Source organism: Gorilla gorilla, chromosome 15 (genome assembly GCF_029281585.2).
Source record: "Gorilla gorilla gorilla isolate KB3781 chromosome 15, NHGRI_mGorGor1-v2.1_pri, whole genome shotgun sequence".
Taxonomy (NCBI): Eukaryota; Metazoa; Chordata; class Mammalia; order Primates; family Hominidae; genus Gorilla; species Gorilla gorilla.
The window spans coordinates 37,865,904-37,890,296 of NC_073239.2; the positions used below are offsets into that span (position 1 = coordinate 37,865,904).

Sequence of the window (24,393 nt, forward strand, 5' to 3'; positions counted from 1 at the left end):
CAAAACTCTAAAACCATTTTTTAAAATCGTATAAATTTAAGGATTGCAAGTGCAATTTTGTTACATGGGTATATGGGGTAGGAGTGAAGTCTGAGCTTTTAGTGTGTTTATCACTGGAACAATGTACACTGTATCCACTAAGTAATTTCTCATCACCCTTACCCCTCCCACCTTCTCACCCTTCTGAATCTACAGTGTCTTATCATTTTACACTCTTTGTTCATGTGTACCCATTATTTATTTCCCATTTTTAAGTAAGAACATGCAGTATTTGATTTTATGTTTCTGAATTGCAAAACTATAAAACTCTTAGAATAAAAAATAACAATAAATCTTTATGGCCTTTGATTTGGCAGTAGTTTCTTAGATATGGCACCAAAAGCACTGTGATAAAAGAAAATGTACTGGGCTTCATCAAAATTAGAAACATTTGTGTTTCAAAGGACGTAACAAAGAAAATAAAACGACAACCATAAAAGTGGAGAAAATGTTTGCAACTTATATATTTGATTAGAAATCTGTATCCAAAATGCACAAATAGCTTTTACAACTCAACAACAAAAAGAAAAAATACATAAAAATAGGCAAAATATTTAAATAGACATTTTTGTGAAGAAGATATAAGAGCGTCCAATAAGTGCTTGAAGAAAAGCCTAACATCACAAGCCATCAAGAAAATGCAAAATCAAAACCACAAGCAGATATCACTTGACACCCACTAGTGTACCCACAATAAAAAATGACAAATGGTTGGGCACGGTGGCTCATGCCTGTAATCCCAGCACTTTGGGAGGCTGAGGCGGGTGGATCACGAGGTCAGGAGATCAAGACCATCCTGGCTAACATGGTGAAACCCCATCTCTACTAAAAAATACAAAAAATTAGCTGGGCGTGGTGGCAGGCGCCCGTAGTCCCAGCTTCTCGGGAGGCTGAGGCAGGAGGATGGCGTGAACCCGGGAGGTGGAGCTTGCAGTGAGCTCAGAGTGCGCCACTGCACTCCACCCTGGTGAGGCCGTAGAGAAATTAGATCTTTCATACATCGCTGGTGGGAAAGTAAAATAGTGCACACATTGGAAAACTGTGAGGTGATTGCTGAAAAGGTTATGCATAGGTACCTTATGACCCAGCAATTCCATTCCTAGGTACATACCCGAAAGAAATGAAAACTTATGAATGAAATATACAAAAGTTTGTATCTAAATATTATAGCGGCATTATCATAATTCTGAATAATACATACTAAATCGAAGGGATATTAAAAGTAATATTGATGAAATAAAGTTAGAAATATAAAATTTTTACCAGCGATTGATTGAGCTGATTCAAATTACTTCTTAACAGTCTTCAATTCCATATTTTGTATATTCGGAGAGTGAGTTCAAGTTGCTTCACTTCTAACTTTTTCTTTTGTTGCTCTTCGATTTTTCCTAATTCTTCCCTAATTTTTTCATTTAATATATTGGCATTTCTTCTCTTCTCTTCTTCTTGGTTTAAAGTCAATTTGACATTAAATATACTTATCTTAAAATTCATTTTGTTAGAAAATAGAATTCACTTTGAGATCTACTTCTTCGTATATTGGTTTATTATTCCAATAAAATTTCTATATTCTTGAATATGTTTTTTCTTTCTAGTTCTGAGGTATTTAATTTATTACTGAACTCTCTTTCAAATGATGCACATACTTGAAAAATAATGAGAAAGAACATCTTCTAGTTAGAAAGATTCTGTTACTAGTAACTTCAACAACAGTTATGGAAAAGAATACTGGAAGTTATCCAGTAAAATTATGAGTTGAAAATTATTATTTTAAAAATATAACAGTCAAAATTACTCCTCAATAAGGACAGATCATTTAGAGTTAACTAATTAAAATGACGTTACTTTTTATAAACACATTTACATATTCATTAGACATAAATATTCATCTTTATAAAATAAGGCAAGTATCCTTAAAAATAATTATATTAAAATCAGACTAGGCTGAAAAATCTAATATCTGTTATCCCATATATGTTTGTTTCTTGCTGTATCTTTTACCTCTATATCCTTAAACCCTAAGACATAGTAGTAAATACTTTATTTTTTACTAAATTAGTAATCTAAATTATTACCTCTAGAACAGTGTTTCTTCAACTTATTGCAAAGAATAATTACCTTACCAGAAGCACTGTACCCCAACAGATTCCACCATTATCTATGTTCAAGAAATGTTATAAAACTGTGAATTAAATGTTCATTATTCAAGAAATGAATTGAACTTTACCTAATCCTTATTTGACAGTATATTTTTGTGGCAAACATTAACATTTGACAAATTAGAATTTCAGGGATGAAGTTTTGAAAGCTTCCCCCCAAAAATGGAGGTTTCCTCTGGGTGATACAAACTCACTTGATTCTCTTCTATCAATGATCCCAAGATTCCAAATGCCAATGTCAGGCACTCCTGCTCTAAATGGGTCACTAAGGAAGTGGCTCTAAATTAAAAGAGATTGCTTCAAATAAACTTTGATTGTATATTCTTAAATGGTCCATGGGGTTTATCCTATTACCAGACAATAGGATTTTATCTCAGCTATTAGAAATTCAGTATAAAAGGCCAGGCAAAGTGGTTCATGCCTGTAATCCCAGCACTTTGAGAGGTCAAGGCGGGCAGATCACAAGGTCAGGAGATCGAGACCATCGTGGTCAACATGGTGAAACTCCATCTCTGCTAAAAATACAAAAAAATTTAGCTGGGCGTGGTGGCACATGCCTGCATCCCAGCTACTCAGGAGGCTGAGGCAGGAGAATCGCTTGAACCAGGGAGGTAAAGATTGCAGTGAGCCGAGATCACACCACTGCACTCCAGCCTGGTGACAGAGCAAGGCTCTGTCTCAAAAAAAAAAAAAAAAAAAAAAAAAAAAAAGAAAAAGAAAAAAAGAAAATAAATTCAGTATAAAAGTTTATTCTCTATTATAATGATACTCCTAGGATCCTAATGCATATCTACTTCTTAAAATGCAATAATCCATTTTTATTCTGGTTTCTATTGTAATTGATACTATTTTTTGGCAAAATATCAGAAGTATGAATAAAATGGCTTATTAGTGAAAGTTCTAACTCATGTATGTGGTTTAGCAAAATAGAAGCCACTAAATCACTTGACTTTTAAGGGACAATTCTGTGGAGAAAGATATAATATTTTTTCTGCAATATGCATAAACTATTCAAATATAACCATGATTAATCTAAAAAGGCTTAAAGGCCTTCTAATAGAAGATGATTATTTATGGTTTATATGAAGAGAAATCATCATTTAAAAAATATTCTAAATTCTAGAAGAGAACCCCATTATTAATGAATTAATGTAAAATATAAACTATATATTATAAACACCTATAAACTGTCTTCAGTAACTTGAAATCTTTACCAAAATGTACTATGAGAGAGGAATTGATAACTGAAATATTTACAGAGGCAAAATAGGTAAGTTGAATAAGTGATGTAACTAGGTGGGCACAGTAGCAAACTGGAAACATATGCTTTATGTAAAACTAGAATGTCTTCATAGCATACCAAACAGTCATGCGGGCTCAAGAGACACAAGATTCAATCCTTTAAGAGGAAATCCAGATTTCTGTATGTCTCCTAAATTTTACATGTTGACTCAATTTATGCAGGCAAATTCTACTTTCTTGTAGTTTTACACTAACTGGAAAGAAAAAAAAAACTTGGGTGGGAAAGAATATTTGAAAATGTTTTACCTTTAACAAATTTAAATATTTATCATAATGCACAGAAAAGCCATACTAATAGTTCTTGTAAAAATATTAATAGTTAAAGCAAAATCCTAGACAATTAAGTTTTGTCAAACTATTTTCATAGAAAAATAGGAATGTTTGAGCTTCCAAATATAAAACAATTTACATATGTTAATGTTAAAACAAATGGATTTCAAATATTTTGAAAATAACATTGGTTAATGTCTACCTTGTTCTTCACTTCAATGTCTGCACCACAGGACAGCAATTTTGCCACCACTGACAAATTCTCACTGTTAACAGCATAATGGACAGCTGTGTTGCCATACACATCTACAATATTTGGATCAGCACCAGAATCTATGAGAATATTTGCACAAGCCTCCCTCTGGCATTGCAGAGCCTGTCAGTATTAAAGCAAGAAGTAAATTATAAATTATAGGAAATATAAATAAATATTCCACAGGTTTCACAAACTAGTTATATTTCAATGAGATAAATTCATTTTTATTCTATATATTCAAACCAAATCCATATCCTGCTGAAAGAACTGGCTACCATTTACCTTCATCAGAGTTGTCCTGTTTTCGCCATCAAGGACATCAAGCTGGCACTTTCTATCTACCAGAAGTGTTACTACTTCTGCATGGCCATTGGCACAGACCCAGTGTAGAGCAGTCCTACGAGAGTGAGAGGCCTTTTAAGGAAAGTTTAGTCCACTGTCTCAAAACATAGAATCATTTATGTAATTGTCAACATTAAATACCATGCTCTTTCTCTGCCTTCAAAACAAATATTTAATATTCTCCTGAAGAAACTACAACATTCATTCACTGTTATTACTCACTACATTAATGAAAGAGTGGCCTATTTGAATAGAAGGAGCTTGGCCTTTGGATTCAGTTCAACTTGGGCTTGAATATTACTTTAAAGTCTTTCACCTTCTAGCTATCACTTAACCTTTCTGTGCCTCAATTTTCTCATCAATAAAGTGAAGATGAATACAGCAGTTATCTCACAGGACATCACTGTGATGCCTCATGAGAATCTGTGCAATGTATTTCGAAGAATTCCTAGCACATGTAACAGCTCAGTAATTGATAGATATTGTAATTATTTCTACTACTTAACAAAGAAAACATTTTAAGTAAAATGGTACAATTATGCCTACTTTGTGGTATGTTTTAAAGGTTAGAGATAAAACTATTTTAATAATTCTAAGATACTCTATTTCTCATATTTTAACATCTCTGACATTGAAATGCCACTTATAAGTCATTATTTGTTACAAGTATATTTTGCAGAAATTTAAACGATCTTTTATTGGTACATAAATAAGGAGGCATCACACCATTCACCGTGCCTTCCATGAAGTGGAATATGGTATATACAACAGGACGATGGCAGTCCTAGTCATAGGATTAACACTTAAAGAAATTTTAGCTTTTAAGAGTGCTATACAAAAGGAGAGTTGAAATAAAAACAAACTGTTAAAACAAAGTACTTCTTTAATATTTTTAAAACTTCAAGCCAAAGAAAACTTGGGATTCAAGTAGGTATGGCTCATTTTATTCCATGTTTAGATTTACAGAATGTATGTAAATTCATATTTAAATTTATAGAATGCATGTAAATTAGGTATTTCCAATGATTAATATTACTATTTAAAGCTGTTACAAATTTCCAAAATCGTGGTTGGTAGTTATCTTTTACTAGTTTCTTACTTCAGAAGTGTTTTTGTTTTAAAGATGAGAGGAAAAGCTTCAATTGAGATTCATTCCTAGTACTCCAACTTTAAATCTCTCACTTTGCTAAGGCTGAGCAGGTAAATGTGAAATTTTTAAGGATGAAAGGATCTTGAGAGTTAATGTATCTTCTACATAATAGGCATTCAGCTTACATGTGATAAATTGATTAAAAGGATAAATACAGTTGAGAAGTTCAATACCTTAAAAAAACTGCTATAAATAAAGCACTTATATTTTCTATTTTATTTTCTTAATAATAAAACCACTAATTAATCTATAATTATTGACATATATGTAAGAAATCTATATATAATAAAAATATGTGCCTAATAAGATGTATATGTAAATCAACAAGCACAGGTAAAAAGATTGTCTTTTGAAGATGCTAAAAGTTCACAGAATATACTAATCCACAAAAAATAATAATTAAAATACGGAAAGTGAGAAATTATTGTTATTGGTGCAAAATTATATTCCTGCTCTTCCCAAAAATTATTTCATTAATAATAAACTTTTTCTAACAGCATTGTACATGCTCAATGTGGAAATCAAAGATAATAAAAAGGAAAAACATTTTATATTAAAACAAATGACCTCAAATAACAAATTTTATCATATTTCATACACAACTTCAGATAATGCAAAACTGTAGTCTGTGTGTATGTATAATCAAACTGAACTTTACCCTCACTTGATACACCAAAATACATTTTCAAATGTCACCTACTTCTCTACATATTTCTACCTTCAGTGGTCACATATTATCTCATGCTGTAAATTCACTGAAATGTATTTATAAAAGTCATTATATGGATTCTTCTTAATAATATGGTACTTACCACCAAATTGTCTATTTGAAAAGTTATCTGCAACTCAAACTTTAAACAGCAGTATAAATATCACTGCACTTTATCCTCACAAACTTTGTAGATAGAAAGCAGTATTTGATTCCTCTTTTAACTTAAATGCCTTCTGTAACCAGGAACACTAAATATTGTTTTCTGTGTGCATAGGTCACTTACAGATCTTAAGAAAATACTTTCCAAATTTTAAATTAGAAGCAAAGTACTATTTTTAGATCTGCAATTTAGATCTCTAATTTAAATTGCTCAATTTTAAATTAGAGGATTTTTTGTTGATTTAAGTGAATTATCTATAAAATGATGATTTAAAAATCTAATATGTATACACACAAGCACATACATGTGTAGTAAATATTTTACAAGTATGCTGCCTTTTATTTTTTCTCCTTACAGTTTAATTTAATTTTGTTTTGCTTAATTATCCTTCAGACTGCTTGCTTCTGAGCTTCTTAGAAAGGTGTTGTCAACATAAAAATGTACCTGTGTAAATAGGCATTTATGTTTTCTTCTGGTGCTTTTATCATTTTGTATATTAAAAAAATTTAATCTATATTCCGTCAGAAATTTACTTTGTGGCATAAAAATCTAGTTTTCTCCAAAAAGCAGGCATTTCACTTATGAAACTAATTCTTTCCCTACTAGTATAAAGTGTGAGCATTATCAAATTCTGAATTCTTAGATATTTGGGTGTTTCTGGATTTTCTACTGTGTTGTATTCATTTACCTGTCTTTTCAGCTGTTATCAAATAATTTGTGATTTATTTATTTATTTTTGAGACAGAGTCTCACGTCGCCCAGGCTGGAGTGCAGTGATGGGATCACAGCTCACTGCAACCTCCGCCTCCCAGTTTCAAGCAATCCTCCATCCTCAGCCTCCCGAGTAGATGGGCTTACAGGCTCCCGACATCGTGCCTGGCTAATTTTTGTATTTTTGTAGAGTTGGGGTTTCACTACATTGGCCAGGCTAGTCTTGAACTCCTGACCTCAGGTGATTCACCCGCCTCAGCCACCCGAAGTGCTGGGACTACAGGCATGAGCCACCACGTCTGGCCCTTTTTTTTTTTTCAAATTTTATTTATTTATTTATTATTATTATTTTGAGACGGAGTCTCGCTCTGTCACCCAGGCTGGAGTGCAGTGGTGCGATCTCAGCTCACTCCAAGCTCTGCCTTCCAGGTTCACACCATTTCTCCTGACTCAACCTCCCAAGTAGCTGGGACTACAGGCGCCCACCACCACGCCCGGCTAATTTTTTGTATTTTTAGTAGAGACCGTGTTAGCCAGGATGGTCTCGATCTGCTGACCTCGTGATCCACCCACCTCGGCCTCCCAAAGTGCTGGGATTACAGGCATGATCCACCGCGCCTGGCCATGGCCCATTTTGTGCAAATTAATAGCACATTTTGAAATCTAGAAGGGCAAGACTTTTCTACTCCGTTACAAAATTTGTTAAATGTCATCACAATAGTAAAAGACAGCGTGTGTAATTTTAAAAATGTTAAAACGTTGATAACTTTATTTGGTTTATGTAAAACTGATAAAGAACTTGCATCTTCAGAAAAAGGAGTCTTCTTAAATTCAAAAACATAAACCATCTTCCCACCTCAAAGTTACCTTCTAAGGTCCCTCAGCAAAGAATATATTTACATAGACATTCATTGATATTGAAATGGATACTGGATTTTATCCAAAAAATTTTTAGCCAAGAAGTTAATATATTATGGGAATTATTTCATTATGCACCATTTCATAATGTATCTAACATTATCTTTTAAAACCTGTACATTAAAAGTAAAACCCTGTATGTACTTAATTTTGTAAGTTAAATCACTTTAAAATTCTCTACACAGTGCTCTGTGAGAGGAAGTGGGAGTGAAGGAGAAAGCAGCTAACTAAAGTTTGGGGTTGATTTTAAGGTGGCCTGGGCCCTCCGCCCTGCAGGGCGCCCCCATCCAAGGCCTGGGGGGCCTTCCCAGGAAGAAGATCAAGACCTCGGGGGCCAGGACGGCCGCCCCGCTGCCCGCCACTCCTCCACCTGCTCCCCTCGTCCCCAGGACCCCCAGCTCCCCCATTCTGAAGGGGCGATCCTCCCACAGCCTCCTCCTCCTCCTGCAGCCCCGGCTCAGGCAGGGCCTGGTACCTCTTCTTCGCATCTCTTATGTTCAGGTCCATTGTCGTCTTCTTCATCATCCTCTCCAGCTTCCAGGCTTGGCCCGGGAGGCAGCTTTGTGGATCTTCCTGAGATCCCCATGGTGAATCACGTAAGAGTCGTTGTTGGTGTAGACCAGCTGACTGAAGGGGCTTGGGCGCTCTGGGCCCGTCTGGCCCTTGACAGCGGCGGCACAGAGCCTCTCCATGGCTGCAGCCACCTGCTAGAGAGAGCCCGTGCCTCCCGCTGCTCGTCCTTCCCCAGTCCCCGCCGCTCGCCCTTCCCCAGTCCCCGCCGCTCGCCCTCGCCCTTCTTCAGTCCCTGCACCCGCCCTGACACGACTAGAAATCTCAGTCGGCCAAGCTTTTGGACACTCCAGCCTCTCCCGGGAGAAAATGGCTGCGCAAAACCGTTAGGCAGCTGAGCAGAACCGTTAGGCAGCTGAGCAGAACCGTTAGGCAACAGCGCATGCGCAACTCAGCAGACCTGGGAGACACGCGAGGCAGGAAACCGCCCTGGCTGCGCTTCGCCCAGCACGGCGTGCAGGTGGCACCTGCCACTGAGGCGCTATCGGGCTGGCGGGGCTCCTTGCAGCGGAACGTGGGGGGCTCCCTGCCACATTACCTGCTTGACAGAGCCGCCCCTGGCCCCTCCTCAACCTGAGATCCAGGAGCTGGGCCCCGGCTCTGGGCATCGTGCAGCCTCCAGGGTGGCGCTGAGCGTCGGTTCCCGGCCTCCTGCAGCCAGGGACTCAACCCCTGACTTAGGCGCCCTGGAGGCTTCTGGCCCAAGTATCCGCGCGGCTGGTGGCGCTGGCAGGGTCAGGGTTGCAGCCTCTCCTGCCACGTGCCATGTTCAGGTGACAGCTGCAGCTGAGCCCACGGTAGAGGCTACAGGGCTGGGCCCAGACCGCTGAGCATCGCCGAGTACATCGCCCTTCCACCCGGGGCTCTGCTCTTCCTCGGCTCGCGCTGGCAGCGCAGGCTTGCGACCACTGGGCCCTGTACAGCTGCGGCGACGAGGCTTTGCAGCAGGTTCCCACGATCCTGCAACTGAGGTCCCACTGCCTGACTTAGGCGCAGTGGCGGTGTCCGACCCTGGGGTTCGCCTGCTGGTGGCGCGGACAGGTTCTGGGGTTGCCACCACTGCTGCCACCTTCAAATGCCAGCTGCAGCTGAGCCCACGGTAGAGGCTGCAGGGCTGGGCCCGACGGCCTGAGGGTAGCCGTGTGGCACACGCCCTCCCACTCTAGGCCCTGCTCTTCCTTGGCTCGCGCCCTGAGCGCTGGTTTGCAGGCTCTGGGCACTGTGCAGTCGCCAGGATGCGGCTGAGCAGCAGGTTCAGCGCCGCCTGGGCCCAGAGGGGAAGAGGGGAGTTTGGGGTTGCTTGGCCATATTTGCCTGTGTGCCAAGTGCAGGTAGCGGCACCAGTTCTGACAGGCACGGATGGCGGGTCCCGTTTAGAGGGCTTCAAGGTTCCTGAGAGCGCCCGCTGCCAGGCCTCAGGATCCCTTCCTCGTTGACCAGCATCTGGAGTATGGCAGTGGCGCTGGGTCATCTGCAGCCATCCTGGATGGGGCTGAGCTGCAGTTCTCACCCTTGGACTGAGAGGGAAACTCGGCTGAGTGGAGCAGATGGAGAAACAGTTAAATTGAACTTATCTATAAAGACTTCCAGGCTGGGTGCAGGACCTCATGCCTGTACTTACAGCACTTTGGGAGACCGAGATAGGAGGATCACTTGATCCCAGGAGTTTGAGACCAGCTTAGACAACACAGGGAAACTTTATCTCTATAAAAATAAAACCAATCAGCCAGGCATGGTGGTGCATGCCTGTGGCCCCAGCTACTTGGGAGATTGATTGTGGCATGATCACTTGGGCCTGGGAGTTCGTGGGTACAGTAAACTGATTGTGCCACAAACAAGGAATGAGAGGTCCTGTTGCTCCCCATCCTTGACAGCATTTGACCTTTTCATTCTTCTGGATTTTGGTTATTGTTTGATTGTTTGTGCCGCTGCACTCCAAGCCTGGGCAACAGAGTCTCTCTCTCAAAATAAATAAATAAAAGACTTCTAGTCACTATATCTTATCTATGTCGAATTGTTTACACATCTAGCTTGAAGAGTTAAAACCCACAGCACCCTCTGATTATGTGATAGGGACCATGTGATTAAAGTGGGTGACCATGTTCTTGCCTCCAGGGGGCCCAAGTCAAGGGATGGGTCCCCAGCTGCAGGAGGGTGGGAATGGATGCTCAGCACCATCCCGGAGGCTACACAATGCCCAGCCCCAGGGCCCAACTCCTGGATCCCGGATCATGAACAAAAACCCAAGAATTGAAGACTTGAGTGTTAGATATGCTCATTTCTGCTGGGATATCATTGGTTCTAGACCGTCTTAGTTTACAGAGCAAAGAAATAAATGTGTGTATACAAAGCTGTGTATACACGTAACTATAAATATTTCTAAATGTAATGTGTATAAGTGTTAGTTCATACTGATGTCTACGACTCAATTCTTTTATCACATGATCATTCTGGCCTTCTCCCCTTGCTTACATGTAACCTCCCACTTTAATAGTGAGAAACCAGGCTCCTGTCATTTGTCATCCATTTGCTTAACTGTCTAGTTCCAATATACATTTATTCTCTATCAATATCAGAATCGCTATCCCATTTCCTGTAGGAAACAGCTATACCAACCAGATCACATGAGTTGTTTGCAGTTTCTCTTCCTTTCAGTCTTCATGCATTTTCTTTGTTTCTTTTTCTTTTTCTTTTTCTTTTTTAAGATGGAGTTTTGCTCTTCTTGCCCAGGCTGAGGTTGGAGTGCAGTGGCGTGATCTCGGCTCACTGCAACCTCTACTTCCCAGGTTCAAGCGATTTTCCTGCCTCAGCCTCCTGAGTAGCTGGGATTACAGGCACCTGCCATCATGCCCAGCTAATTTTTGTCTTTTTAGTAGAGATGGGGTTTCACCATTTTGGCCAGGCTGGTCTCAAACTCCCAGCCTCAGGTGATCCGCCCACCTTGGCCTCCCGAAGTGCTGGGATTACAGGTGTGAGCCACCACAGAAGGCCCATCCATTTTCTAAGATGATTATGTCAGCACGTTTTTCCCACTCCCTAGAGTGAAGTGGCTTTATACATTTGTAGTACTTTAGATTTTCTATCACATTCTGCATTCCATCCCAGGATCCCCAGAACACCTACTTTGTTGTTGTTGTTTTTTTAAAATTTGCATATATTAAGTGACACTCTTTGTGCTGTGAGATTCTTTGTTTTTTAACAAACGCAGGCCGGGTGCAGTGGCTCACGCCTGTAATCCCAGCACTTTGGGAGGCCGAGGTGGGCAGATCACAAGGTCAGGAGATGGAGACCATCCTGGCTACACGGTGAAACCCCGTCTCTACTAAAAATACAAAAACAAAATTAGCCCGCCGTGGTGGCAGGCACCTGTAGTCCCAGCTACTCGGGAGGCTGAGGCGTGAGAATGGCGTGAATCCGGGTTGCAGAGCTTGCAGTGAGCCGAGATCGTGCCACTGCACTCCAGCCTGGCCGACAGAGCAGACTCCGTCTCAAAAAAAAAAAAAAAAAAAAAAAAAAAAAACGCAAATGCATACTATCGTGATTCCACAGTTGTGGTAACATGCAGAATACTTTGACTGGTCCAAATAATGCCCACGTGCTTCACCTATTAAACCTCCTCACTGAATCTTTTGCCAGATCATTTACTTTTTTAGGAAGTAATATTCCCTTATATGACGTATCACAGTTTTTTTTTTTTTTTCCATTCATCAATTATGAGACCTCTTGGTTTCTTCCAGTTTCAGGAATTATAAACAAAGCTGCTATATATATATTCATGCGTCAGTTTTGGTGTGGACATAGTTTTCAAATAAGGTGGATAAACACCTAAAAACACATTTGCAGCCAGGCACGGTGGCTCACACCTGTAATCCTAGCACTTTGGGAGGCCAAGGCGGTCACGTTGCCTGAGCTCAGGAATTGGACAACAGCCTGGGCCACATGGTAAAATTTCCCAAATCAACAGGTTATACTGTCTCTAGTAAAATACAAAAAAAAAAAAAAAAAAAAAAAAATAAGCCGGGCATGGCGGTAGGTGCCTGTAGTCCCAGCTACTCTGGAGGCGAGGCAGGAGAATTGTTTGAACCCAGGAGGTGGAAGTTGCAGTATCCTTCTATTGCACCACTGCACTCCAGCCTGGGTGACAGAGCAAGACTCTATCTCAAAACAAACAAACAAAAAACACAATTGCTATATTATATGTAAGACTTTTTTTTTTTTTTTTTTACATATAGTATAGCAACTATGGGCATAAGAAATTGCCCATCTGTCTTCCAAAGTGGTGGTTTCATTTTGCAAGTGGTGAAAGAAAAAAAACAAAAAACAAAATTCTTCTTGCTCCTGGTTTTTGGGAAAAAGCATCCCATTTCTCATCATTAAGTATGATAGCTTTAGGGGTTTTGTAGATGTTCTTTGTCAAGTTATGAAAATTCACCTCAATTCCTAGTTTTCTGAGAGTTTCTCAAATTATGGATGGGTGATAGATTTTGCCATAAGCTTTTTCTACATCAATTGATACCGTCACATGATTTTTCTTCCTTAACCTGTTGATTTAGGAAATTCTGCAGATAATTTTCTAATATTGAATCAGTCTTGCATACTGTCTTATCTAAAATAAATACATAGTTAGATTCAATTGTCTAGTATTTTGTGAAGGATTATTGAATCTGTTCATGAGAGATATTGATATATTGATTTTATTTAATTTTATGTCTATTGGATTTGGTAAGAGGGTAATATTTACCTCATAGAATGAATTAGGAAGTGTTCTCTCTAATTCCATTTTCTTGAAAAGTCTGTGGAAAATTGGTATAATTTCACCATTAAGTGCTTGATAGAATTCACCACTAAAGCCATTTGGGCCTGGAACCATTGGAGGGGTGGGTGGGTTATTAACTATTTATTCAATTCCTTTTATAGATATAAGAGTACTCATGTTATCTATTTTTTCTTTTGTGAGTATTGGCATATTGTGTCTTTCAAGGTATTTGTCCATTTTATATAGGTTATTGAACTTGTGAGTATAGAGTTTTTAATATAGTAAATATATCATCCTTTTAATGTCCACAAAATCAGTAGTCATAACCCATACCCGTTTCACTTCCAATATTTGTAAGTTGTGCATTCTCTCTTTTTTTCTTTATTAGTTTGTCTAAATGTTAGCAAGCTTATAGATCGTCTCAAAGAAACAGCTTTCTGTTTCATTGATTTTCTCTATTGTTTTCCTGTTTTCTATTTTACTGATATCTGCTAAACTTTATATATTTTTTCCCTTGTTATTTACTTTGGATTTTCTTTTTCTAGTTTCTTAAGGCAGAAGCTTAGGTTATTGATTTTATCTCTTTTTTCATAATAATATGCATTTAATGCTATAAATTTAGGTACTAGTTCTACTGTACCTCATATTTTAATAAGTTGTGATTTCATTTTCATTTAATTCCAAATATTTTAATTACTGTTTAGTCTTCTTTTGGGATGCATTTAGATGTTTTGTTAAGTCTTCAAATATTTGAAAAATTTTTCAATTCTTCCTGCTATTTATTTCTACTTTAATTTTTATTGTGGTCTGAGTGTGTACTTTGTGTGAACTTTATTCTTTGAAAAATTTTAAGACATTTATGGCCCATAATGCAGTGTGTCTTGTACAAACTAGAGAAGAATGTGTATTCTACTTTTGTTGAAGTAGAATATAAACATTAATTATATTCATTTATTTTTATTTTATTTTATTTTATTTTATTTTATTTTATTTTGAGATAGAGCCTCACTCTGTCACCCAGGCTGGAGTGCAGTGGTAGTCTTGCACACTGCAACCTCCACATCTCAGGTTAAAGTTATACTCCCACCTCAGCCCAGAGTAGCTGGGATTACAGATGTGTGCCAAAACACCAGGCTAACTTTTGTATTTTTAATAGAGACGGTGTTTCATCATGTTGGTCGGGCTAGCCTCAGGTGGTCCACCCACCTTGGCATCCCAAAGTGCTGGAATTACTGGCAGGAGCCACTGTGCCTGGCCTGCCTTCTCTTATTTTAATTGAGCATCTTCTATGATTGCATTTTTGTCTCAGCTCTTGGTGTATCTCATCACCTCATGAGATGTGATCTCATCACTTCTTTTAAAAATTTGCGGTGGTTTTCTTAGGATTGATTATATGCATTTTAAGTCTATCTTTAAATTAATTAGAATTGATTATATACATTTTATGTCTATCTTCAAATAAAATTGTTACTTCACACGTAGTGTAGGTATCCCATAAAAATACTACCAGATTGTACCTCCTGTACCTTATGACATTGCTATTGTTAATTTCATCTGTCCACATTCTATAATTACCCATTTTTTGTGACTAAACAGTTATCTTATGGATCACTAAGAATAAAAAAAGTTTTTAACTTTAATTTATTCTTTTTCATTTATTACTTCTTTATTGTGTATCTGAATTTCTCACTTGCATCATTTTCTCTCCACTTGAAGAACTTCCTTTAGTATTTCTTGCAAGACAGGTCAGCTGATGATGTATCACTAAAGTTTTGTTTTTCTGAGAAAGTTTTCTATTTGCTTTGTTTGTTAAAGGAAATTTCAATATATAGAATTGCTTTATCCCCCTAAAGTCATATGTTGTTGAATATATTTTCAAATACTTATTTGCCATTTTTATATTTCCTTTGGTGACTTATCCATTTATATTGTTTCCCCATTTTCAACTGAATTGTTTGCTTTCTTGTGAAATTTGAAGGATTTCTTGTGTATTTTGAATAATAGCCTTTATTACAGATTAGTGGATAAAGAAAATGTGGCATATACATACAATGGAATATTATTCATCCTTACAAAAGAAAGAAATCCTAAAATTTGTGATAGCATTGATGGACTGAGAGAACAAAATGCTAAGTAAAATAAGCCAGACACAGAAAGACAAATATACTGCATAATCTCATTTATCTGTGAAATATAAAAAATTTAAACTCATTAGATGCTAGGGATTAGAAGGTAGGAAAAATGGGGAGATGCTTTTAGTTAAAAGATGAATAAATTCTGGATACCTAACATATATAGCATAGTAGCTACAGCTGATAAGAATGTATTGTATACTTGAATTTTGCTAACAGGGTAGGTCTTATGTATTTCCATACAAGCACACATAGACACACACAGAGAAAGTGTAACTTTGTAAGTTGATGAAAATGTTAATTGACTGCGGCTATTACTTCACAATGTATACATACATCATATCATATTATATAACTTAAATATGTACAATTTTTATTTATCAATCATACTTCAATGAAGCTAGAAAGAAAAAACAGAAAAAAACATTTGTACAGCATAATTAATTATGAAACGGATACATTTTCTAACAATTATGATATATTTTTCTATGCTTATTTTAGAATATTGTATTGTCATCGGGATTATTGCCACCGTTTTCTTCTCTGTACCTGTATTCCTATCTTTATCACAGTGACCAAATCTCCTCTGATAACACTTAATTTTTGCCCATCTGAAATTATATCTTAAATTCCAAAAAGTAAATATTTTCTGATTTTTAGGGAAAAATAAGAATTTTTTAGATTTCCTAGGTGACCTCTAGAAAAACTGTGACAATTTTTGCCTTATAAAATGGATGAGGCTAAAATAAATTGGGCTTCTTTGGTATGCCCCATATTTCTTCATTAGTTCCACACATCTATGTGAGTTGCATGAGGTCAATTCTAAAAGACTCAGCCTTCTCAGTTCATTTTACATAATCTTACATATTAAGATGAATGGTGGTGGGGTGCGGTGGCCCACGCCTGTAATCCCAGCACTTTGGGAGGCTGAGGTGGGCACATCAGGAGGTCAAGAGATCGAGACCATCATGGCCACCATGGTGAAACCCCATCTCTACTAAAAATACAAAAACTAGCTGGGCGTCGTGGTGCATGCCTGTAGTCTCATCTATTCAGGAGGCTGAGGCAGGAGAATCACTTGAACCCAGGAGGCAGAGGTTGCAGTGAGCCAAGATCGCACCACTGCACTCCAGCCTGGTGACACAGGGATACTCTGTCCAAAAAAAAAAAAAAAAAAAAAGAAAAAAAAACAGGTGAATTGTTTAGGAACTGTAGACATTTAACTCACAGATTAGAGACTGTAATAGGAAATTGGAGAGGTATATGCCCCCAGGTGAAACATTGGTCAAGTCTTTATGAGATAGTGTTGAACCTAATGCAGAATTTTATTCTTCTCCATTTTTATATTATTGTTTACTATATAAATTAAACAGCCATTTAGTTGCTTCTCTAGGTGGTTTTTGTTTTCCTCTAACACTTACTTGAATGTTCTCCTATAAAGTACTGAGCATAACAACTTACTTTTAAATCTCATTGTTTTAAGGATTTATTTTTTGCCTCATTGGTAGATAATTTTATCAAAGCAAAAAACTGACTCAACATCCAGTAGAAGGAGTATTAATTACACAGTTTCTTTTTCTAGCTCTGATCCTCAATTTTATATGCTACAGCTTGTAAGTGAAATACATCCTTCAAACGCTGTCTAATTTCTATTTTTCTCTGAGAATTCAGAAAAATATATTTGTACTGACTCTCCTTGCTTGTAAGACAACATATTATTATTGTAGGACTTTCTCCTTAGTTCAGCTAAAAGCTGCGTTCTTGTCACACAGCCATGAAATATTAGGCTCACCAGCGCTTTGAAGGGTAAGAAAAATGGAATTTATTGGGCAAAAGGGAAAAAAGGAGAAACAGAGACTCTCAGTAAAGTGAGTCCTGCTACCCAGCTTCCTGCCTCATAGATTGAATCCCAGCCTCCGTCCTGGAACAGAAGAGGCCAGGCTCCTCCCCGCTGCAAAGTTCCCGAGGCTCCACCTCAGTGTGCACTCCTGCCAGTGTGCAAGCTGGTCGGAGGTTCTGCTGGGGAGCCCTTTTTACTTGCTGTCTCATTATTTGCCTAGTTTCATCAAGAATCTGTCCTTTTTTCCTGGGATTTAATTGGACATCCAAGGTCATACATGTGTTTATAAGGTATGAAAATACCTATTAAGGAAAAATATTGTACTTTAAATGTTGAGCCAATACCTACTAAGTCCTCCACCTGTTCTATGGTTCCCAGCCTCACATTGGTAAGGGAGTGTTTTCAGAAGGCCATGAATCTTACATTTTAGAACCTGGTGGAGGGAAGACTTCATCTATGTGTTTAACTCCTCTTTCTGAAGCTACATAAATAATCAGGGTCGAATATAGTCAGATAAACTTTTTCTTTTTTTGATTAAGAATAACACTTGGAGGCCGAGCTGGTGGCTCACGCCTGTAATCCCAGCACTTTGGGAGGCTGAGGTGGGCGGATCACGTGGTGAGGAGATCGAGACCATCCTGGCTAACACGGTGAAACCCCGTCTCTACTAAAAATACAAAAAATTAGCCGGGCGTGGTGGCGGGAGCCTGTAGTCCCAGCTACTCCGGAGGATGAGGCAGGAGAATGGCGTGAACACGGAGGCGGAGCCTGCAGTGAGCCGAGATCATACCACTGCACTCCAGCCTGGGAGACAGAGCCAGACTCTGTCTCAAGAAAAAAAAAAAAAAAAAAAAGAATAACACTTGGAGATTATTGACATGAAAATAAGGAACTGAGTTAGTTATGGATTAGCACTAACAGAGGACATATTTGTGATAGGTGACTGCTAAGGAAAAGTATCTAAAACTCTGACATAAAACATGTATTTTTAGTGTAATATTACATTATTAAAAGCTATCCTCTAAAGGGTTAACCCAAATATTACTTCATTTTCTTTTGACTTGGCCAGGTATTAGTTGATTTGATCCTAGATGCTATGCGATTATGTGATAACTTCTAGGTTTCTCTCTAGTAGAAAAAGACAATGCCAGACCTTATGGATCTGTTTCCATGAAGGATATTAATCAGTTTTAATTCACAACTGATAGGAGTTCATCAAACGTCAGAAAAACTGCTCTTGAGTGCATTTACTGTACACATTTTTGTGAATTACTTCATTATATCACATTTGCAATTCCCTTTTTCTAAAAAGTTTAATAAAGTTTAAATTTTATGCTTAATAAAAAAATACAGTGCAATTGGGAATACATATTTTTCTTTTAATTTTCTTCTTTAAATTGTGGTAAAATACACATACTGTAATATTTATCACTTTAATGAATTTTAAATGAACAGTTCAGAGGACATTAGATTCACCAAATTGCACAACCTTTACCACTGTCCATTTCCAGAACTCTTTAATCATCCCATATAGAAGCTCTGTACCCATTAAACAATAACTTCTCACCCACACTAGTCCCTGGTAATGATTATTCTGTCTCTATGATTTGCTTATTCTAAGTACTTCAAGCAATATTTATTCTTTTGCATCTGGCTTATTTCACTAAGCATAATGTTTTCAAAGTTTACGTATGTTGTAGTCATTGAAGTTCTGTAGTGTATATTAGAATTTCATTCCTTAATAAGGCTGAATAAGTTTCCATTATGTGAATATGGTGTATTTTGTTTATTCATTCATTTATTGATGAACCTTTGAGTTGCTTCCTGCTTTTCGTTACTGTAAATCATGGTACTGTGAACATTGGTGGTTAATATCTGTTGGAGTCTCTATTTGCAATTACTTTGGGCATGTATATAGGCATAGAATTGCTGGATCACATAGTAGTTCTATGTTTAACCTTTGAGGAGCCACCTAACTGTTGTCCACAGAAGCTACACCATTTCACATTCCCACCAGCAATGCACAAGGGTTCCCATTGACTCTGAATCCTCACTAACCCTTGTTATTTTCTGGAGTTTCTGTTTTGTAATCATCCTAATGGGTGTGAAATGATATCTCATCATTACTTTCATTTGTGTTTTTCTAATGCTAGTGATATTGAGCCTCTTTTCATGTGCTTGTTGGCCATTCGTATATCTTCATTAGATAATTATCTATTCAAGTCCTTTGCCTATTTAACAAATTGAACCATTTATTATTGTTGAGTTGCTGGAGTTCTTTATTCTATACATATTATATCCACATATACTGATGTCATATCACATATGTGATTTGCAGACATCTTCTCCCATTCTTTGAGTTGTTGTTCCACTGTCTTGAGGGTGACTTTTTTTTTTTGAGATGGAGTCTCCCTCTGTCGCCCAGGCTGGAGTGCAGTGGCACAATCTCAGCTCACTGCAACCTCCGCCTCCCAGGTTCAAGTGATTCTTTTGCCTCAGCCTCCCAAGTAGCTGGGATTACAGGTGCACACCACCATGCCCAGCTAATTTTTGTATTTTTAGTGGAAATGGGGATTCACCATATTGGCCAGGCTGGTCTCAAATTCCTGACCTTGTGATCCACCTGCCTCAGCCTCCCAAAGTGCTGGGATTACAGGCGTGAGCCACCACACCTGGTCAATGGTGACTTTTAATGCACAGAACTTTTACTTTTGATGAAACTAATTTTTTTGTTATTTTTTTATTCCCTGTACCTTTGATATCATATCTAAGAAATCATTGTTAAATCTAACATAAAGAATATTTTCTCGTATGTTTTTTTTCCTAAGAGTTTAAGGGTTGTAGTTGTTACTTTTAAGTCTTTGATCTATTTTAGCTTATTTTTGTACATTATGTAAGTTAAGGGCCCAAACTTTATATTTTGCCTGTGGATATCCAGTTTACCCAGTACTATTTGTTGTTATTAATCAATTTTACTTCTTTTTTTTTTTTTTTCGAGGCGGAGTTTCACTCTCTCGCCCAGGCTGGAGTGCAGTGGCGCAATCTGGGATCACTGCAAGCTCCACCTCCTGGGTTCACGCCATTCTCCTACCTCAGCATCCTGAGTAGCTGGGACTACAGGCCACCATGCCCGGCTAATTTTGGTTTTGTATTTTTAGTAGAGACCGGATTTCACCATGTTAGTCAGGATGGTCTCAATTTTCTGACCTCCTGATCCGCCCGCCTTGGCCTCCCAAAGTGCTGGGATTACAGGTGTGAGCCAGCGCTCCCAGCCCAGTTTTGCTTCTAACATAGTTGTCTTATTCTAACGTTTCTTGTTTTTGGGGAAAGAAAATCTGTAATTTTTTTTTTTTTTTACTTGTTCTGGAACCAGCTTTCCCACCTACTGATTTCCTCAGGAATAAGTGACATAAATTTTGACACAGGTTTATTTTGTATTTGTAGGTGAGTTTTATCATTAAGCTCATTATTAAGTTTTATTATTAAGCAGATAAAATTATACTCTGGCCATGTAAATATCCACAGTGTATTACTTTCAGAATGTCTTGATTTTTTTCTCTTGCTATAAAGAAGACTCAGGGAATTTTCAATAACACACCAGGGTGTTAGAGTCAGGCAGCCATTGTCAGTTGGTGGGTCAGAACTGTACATAGATTTTGAAACAAACAACAGCTACAATGACAATTTCTTATAGACAGAAAATGTAAACTCATGCTTTAATTACTTCTCTCCCAACAAACATAACTAGGCCTATTTTTTATTCTGAGACTTCTCTAAAGGGGCCTTTCATTTGTTCTATGACAGATAACTTGATGGATCAAGTGGGTTAAAACTAAAATAATAGTGTGAAACACCCAGTTATGTCCTTGTAAGCATTATATGTTGACATTTGCATCTAGACATTTAAACATCTAGAGAACACTGATACCATCTTCACTTATTGACAATGGCATATTATCAATTCACTTTTCCAAAGAGATAGAAGTTACTTCTTTTGACTTAGATCTGACTTCTTAAACTGTTAAATGAAGTAGCTGAGTATAACTCAGCTACTGAGTTATAACTGAGTATAATCATGAAATGATTTAAGGCTTTGAGACCCTGGAACAAACTTAGAACCACTATATTAATAGTGGCTACAAACTAGTATTAGCCAGAAGGGTTTTGAAAGATTATGTTGATTTCTTAGATATATTTGTGTCAGAGAGGCAACTGCAAGTTAATCTCTTCTCTCAGTGAAAGGCTTAATGTGGACACCTATAAAATCTCCAGTGGTCATAACTTGCAGGAATCTCTCCAGAGGGACAGCATCATACCCAGTAGGGCGACATTAATTTCCTCAGGACAGATCAGCAGTTAAAAAAAAATACAGAACTAGGCATGAGTCAACTTCTCCCTTAAAATTGTATTTCTCATCTAAATGAAAGCACATTTTTAAGAGAGAAAGATGTGTAAGATATAGAAATATTAAAGTAAGGGCTACAGTACATATAATACAAAGCAAATGAAGAGAGGAGGCTAAATATCAAAGTTGTAGGTGGTGAGTTATACTCAGCTACTTCATTTGACAGTTTAAGAAGTCAGATCTAAGTCAAAAGAAGTAACTTCTATCTCTTTGGAAAAGTGAATTGATAATATGCCATTGTCAGTAAGTGAAGACGGTATCAGTGTTCTCTAGATGTTTAAAATATTGTAAGACATTTATTCATATAAAAATTGTTAATCATCTTGCTTGCTATGGGCTTTTTAAAAAGAATTAAGGGCTACTCCTTTTAGTAAACATGTAACTCTATACATTGAAAAAATCCAATTGTAAATTGACTTGCTATCCTTTCCTTCAATACAAACATTAGCCTCAAATGCAAAAGTGGCATAGATTCAGAGTAAATTAAGTGAAAATATGAAGGGGTGGCCAGCCCCTCCACACCTGTGGGTACTTCTAGTCAGGTGGGATGAGAGACTGAGAAAAGAAATAAGACACAGAGTCAAAGTATAGAGAAAGAAAAGTGGGTCCAGGGAACCAGCGCTCAGCATACCAAGCACCTGCACCGGCACCGGCCTCTGAGTTCCCTCAGTTTTTATTGATTATTATTTTCATTATCTCAGCAAGAGGAATGTGGTAGGAGAGCAGGGTGATAATAGGGAGAAGGTCAGCAAAAAAACATGTGAGCAGAAGAATCTGTGTCATAATTAAGTTCAAGGGGAGGTACTATGCCTGAATGTGTACGTAGGCCAGATTTATGTTTCTCTCTGCCCAAACATCTCAGTGGAGTAAAGAACAATAAAGCAGCATTGCTGCCAACATGTCTTGCCTCCCACCATAGGGTGGTTTTTCTCCTATCTCAGAATTGAACAAATGTAAAATCGGGTTTTATACGGAGACAGTCCATTCCCAGGAGCAGGCAGGAGACAGTGGCCTTCCTCTATCTCAACTGCAAGGGCTTTCCTCTTTTACTAATCCACCTCAGCACAGACCGTTTATGGGTGTTGGGCTGGTGGATGATCAGGTCTTTCTCATCCCATGAGGCATATTTCAGACTATCACATGGGGAGAAACTTTGGACAATACCCAGCTTTCCAGGGCAGAGGTCCCTGCCATTTTCCGCAGTGCATTGTGCCCTTGGTTTATCGAGACTAGAGAATGGCAATGACTTTTACCAAGCATACTACTTGTAAACATTTTGTTAACAAGGCACAGCCCTAGATCCCTTAAACCTCGATTCCATACAACACATGTTTTTGTGAGCTCAAGGTTGGGGCAAAGAGGTTGGGGCAAAGTGATTGGGGCAAAGTTACAGATTAACAGAATCTCAGGACAAAGCAATTGTTCAAGGTACAGGTCAAAATGGAATTTATTATATCTTCCCTTTCTACATAGACACAGTAACAGTCTGATCCCTCTTCCTTTTCCCTACAAAATAGAAATTATCGTTAGCAACAGAAGAAAACTAAAATGAATAACTTATTTTTTAAAAGTAACATATTGGCTAGGCATAGTGGCTCTTGTCTGTAATCCCAGCATTTTGGCAGGTGGAGAGGGGCAGATCACTTGAGGTCAGGAGTTCGAGATCAGCCTGGTCAACATGGTGAAACCTCACCTCTATTAAAAATACAAAAAATGGGCTGGGCATGGTGGCTCACACCTATTATTCCAGCACTTTGGGAGGCTGAGGCAGGTGGATCAGGAGGTCAGGAGTTCGAGACTGGCCTGACCAACATGGTGAAACCCTGTCTCTACTAAAAATACAAAAATTAGCCAGACATGGTGGCACGTGCCTGTAATCCCAACTACTCAGGAGGCTGAGGCAGGAGAATCGCTTGAACCTGGGAAGCAGAGGTTGCAGTGAGCCGAGGTTGTGCCATTGTATTCCAGCCTGGGTGACAGAGCAAGACTCTGTCTCCAAAAAAAGAAAAAACATAAAAACAAAAAATAAGCTGGGTGTGACTGGTGTCTGCCTGTGATCCCAGATACTTGGGAGGCTGAGGCAGGAGAATAGCTTGAATCTAGGAGACTGGGGTTGCAGTGAGTCAAGATGGCACCACTGCACTTCAGTCTGGGGGACAGAGTTAGGATCTGTCAAAAAAAATGCAGCAGTGTATTATGCTTATGCTTAGGATTTAGGCTGAACTACCATTTAAAATGTATTGTATCCTTTCACTCTTCCTTTCCTAAGATTCCACATAGATATTGTAGAGAAGTCCAAACTCAACACCATTTGTTTACATTACTAAGGTCTTTAAAATTTTAAATAGATTTAAGTATTTAACTTAACCAAAACTAAACGCCTAGAGACTTGTCTCCACAGAAAATGAGCTTAATTCATATTTTTCTCAAACACTTGCCAAAACCTTAAACTCGAACCCATTTTCAATGCAAGTAGTGGCTAACTTTTTTTGTGCATATCTTTTTGCCTTTTTGCCATTTCCTTAGCCAGATGTGCCTATTTATCTTTTTATTTTTGAGATGGAATTTCTCTTGGTCACCTAGGCTCCAGCCTAGGTGCAATGGCACGTTCTCATCTCACTGCAACCTCAGCCTCCCAGGTTCAAGCGATTCTCCTGCCTCAGCCTCCTGA

At 38.2% G+C, this 24,393-nt stretch overlaps 1 protein-coding gene and 1 pseudogene across 1 annotated transcript; both read right to left on the reverse strand.

Moving 5' to 3' along the window:
* Positions 1–3,936: 3,936 nt before the first annotated feature.
* LOC115930605 (putative ankyrin repeat domain-containing protein 30B-like) lies at positions 3,937–8,763 on the reverse strand. Its single transcript, XM_055361172.2, is given in 4 exon segments — positions 3,937–4,146; positions 4,309–4,423; positions 8,495–8,570; positions 8,573–8,763. Coding segments are annotated over 4 exon segments (540 nt in total). The 5' UTR covers positions 8,712–8,763.
* Positions 8,764–9,358: 595 nt separating this feature from the next.
* On the reverse strand, positions 9,359–22,997 carry LOC134757141 (uncharacterized; annotated as a pseudogene).
* Positions 22,998–24,393: the final 1,396 nt, after the last annotated feature.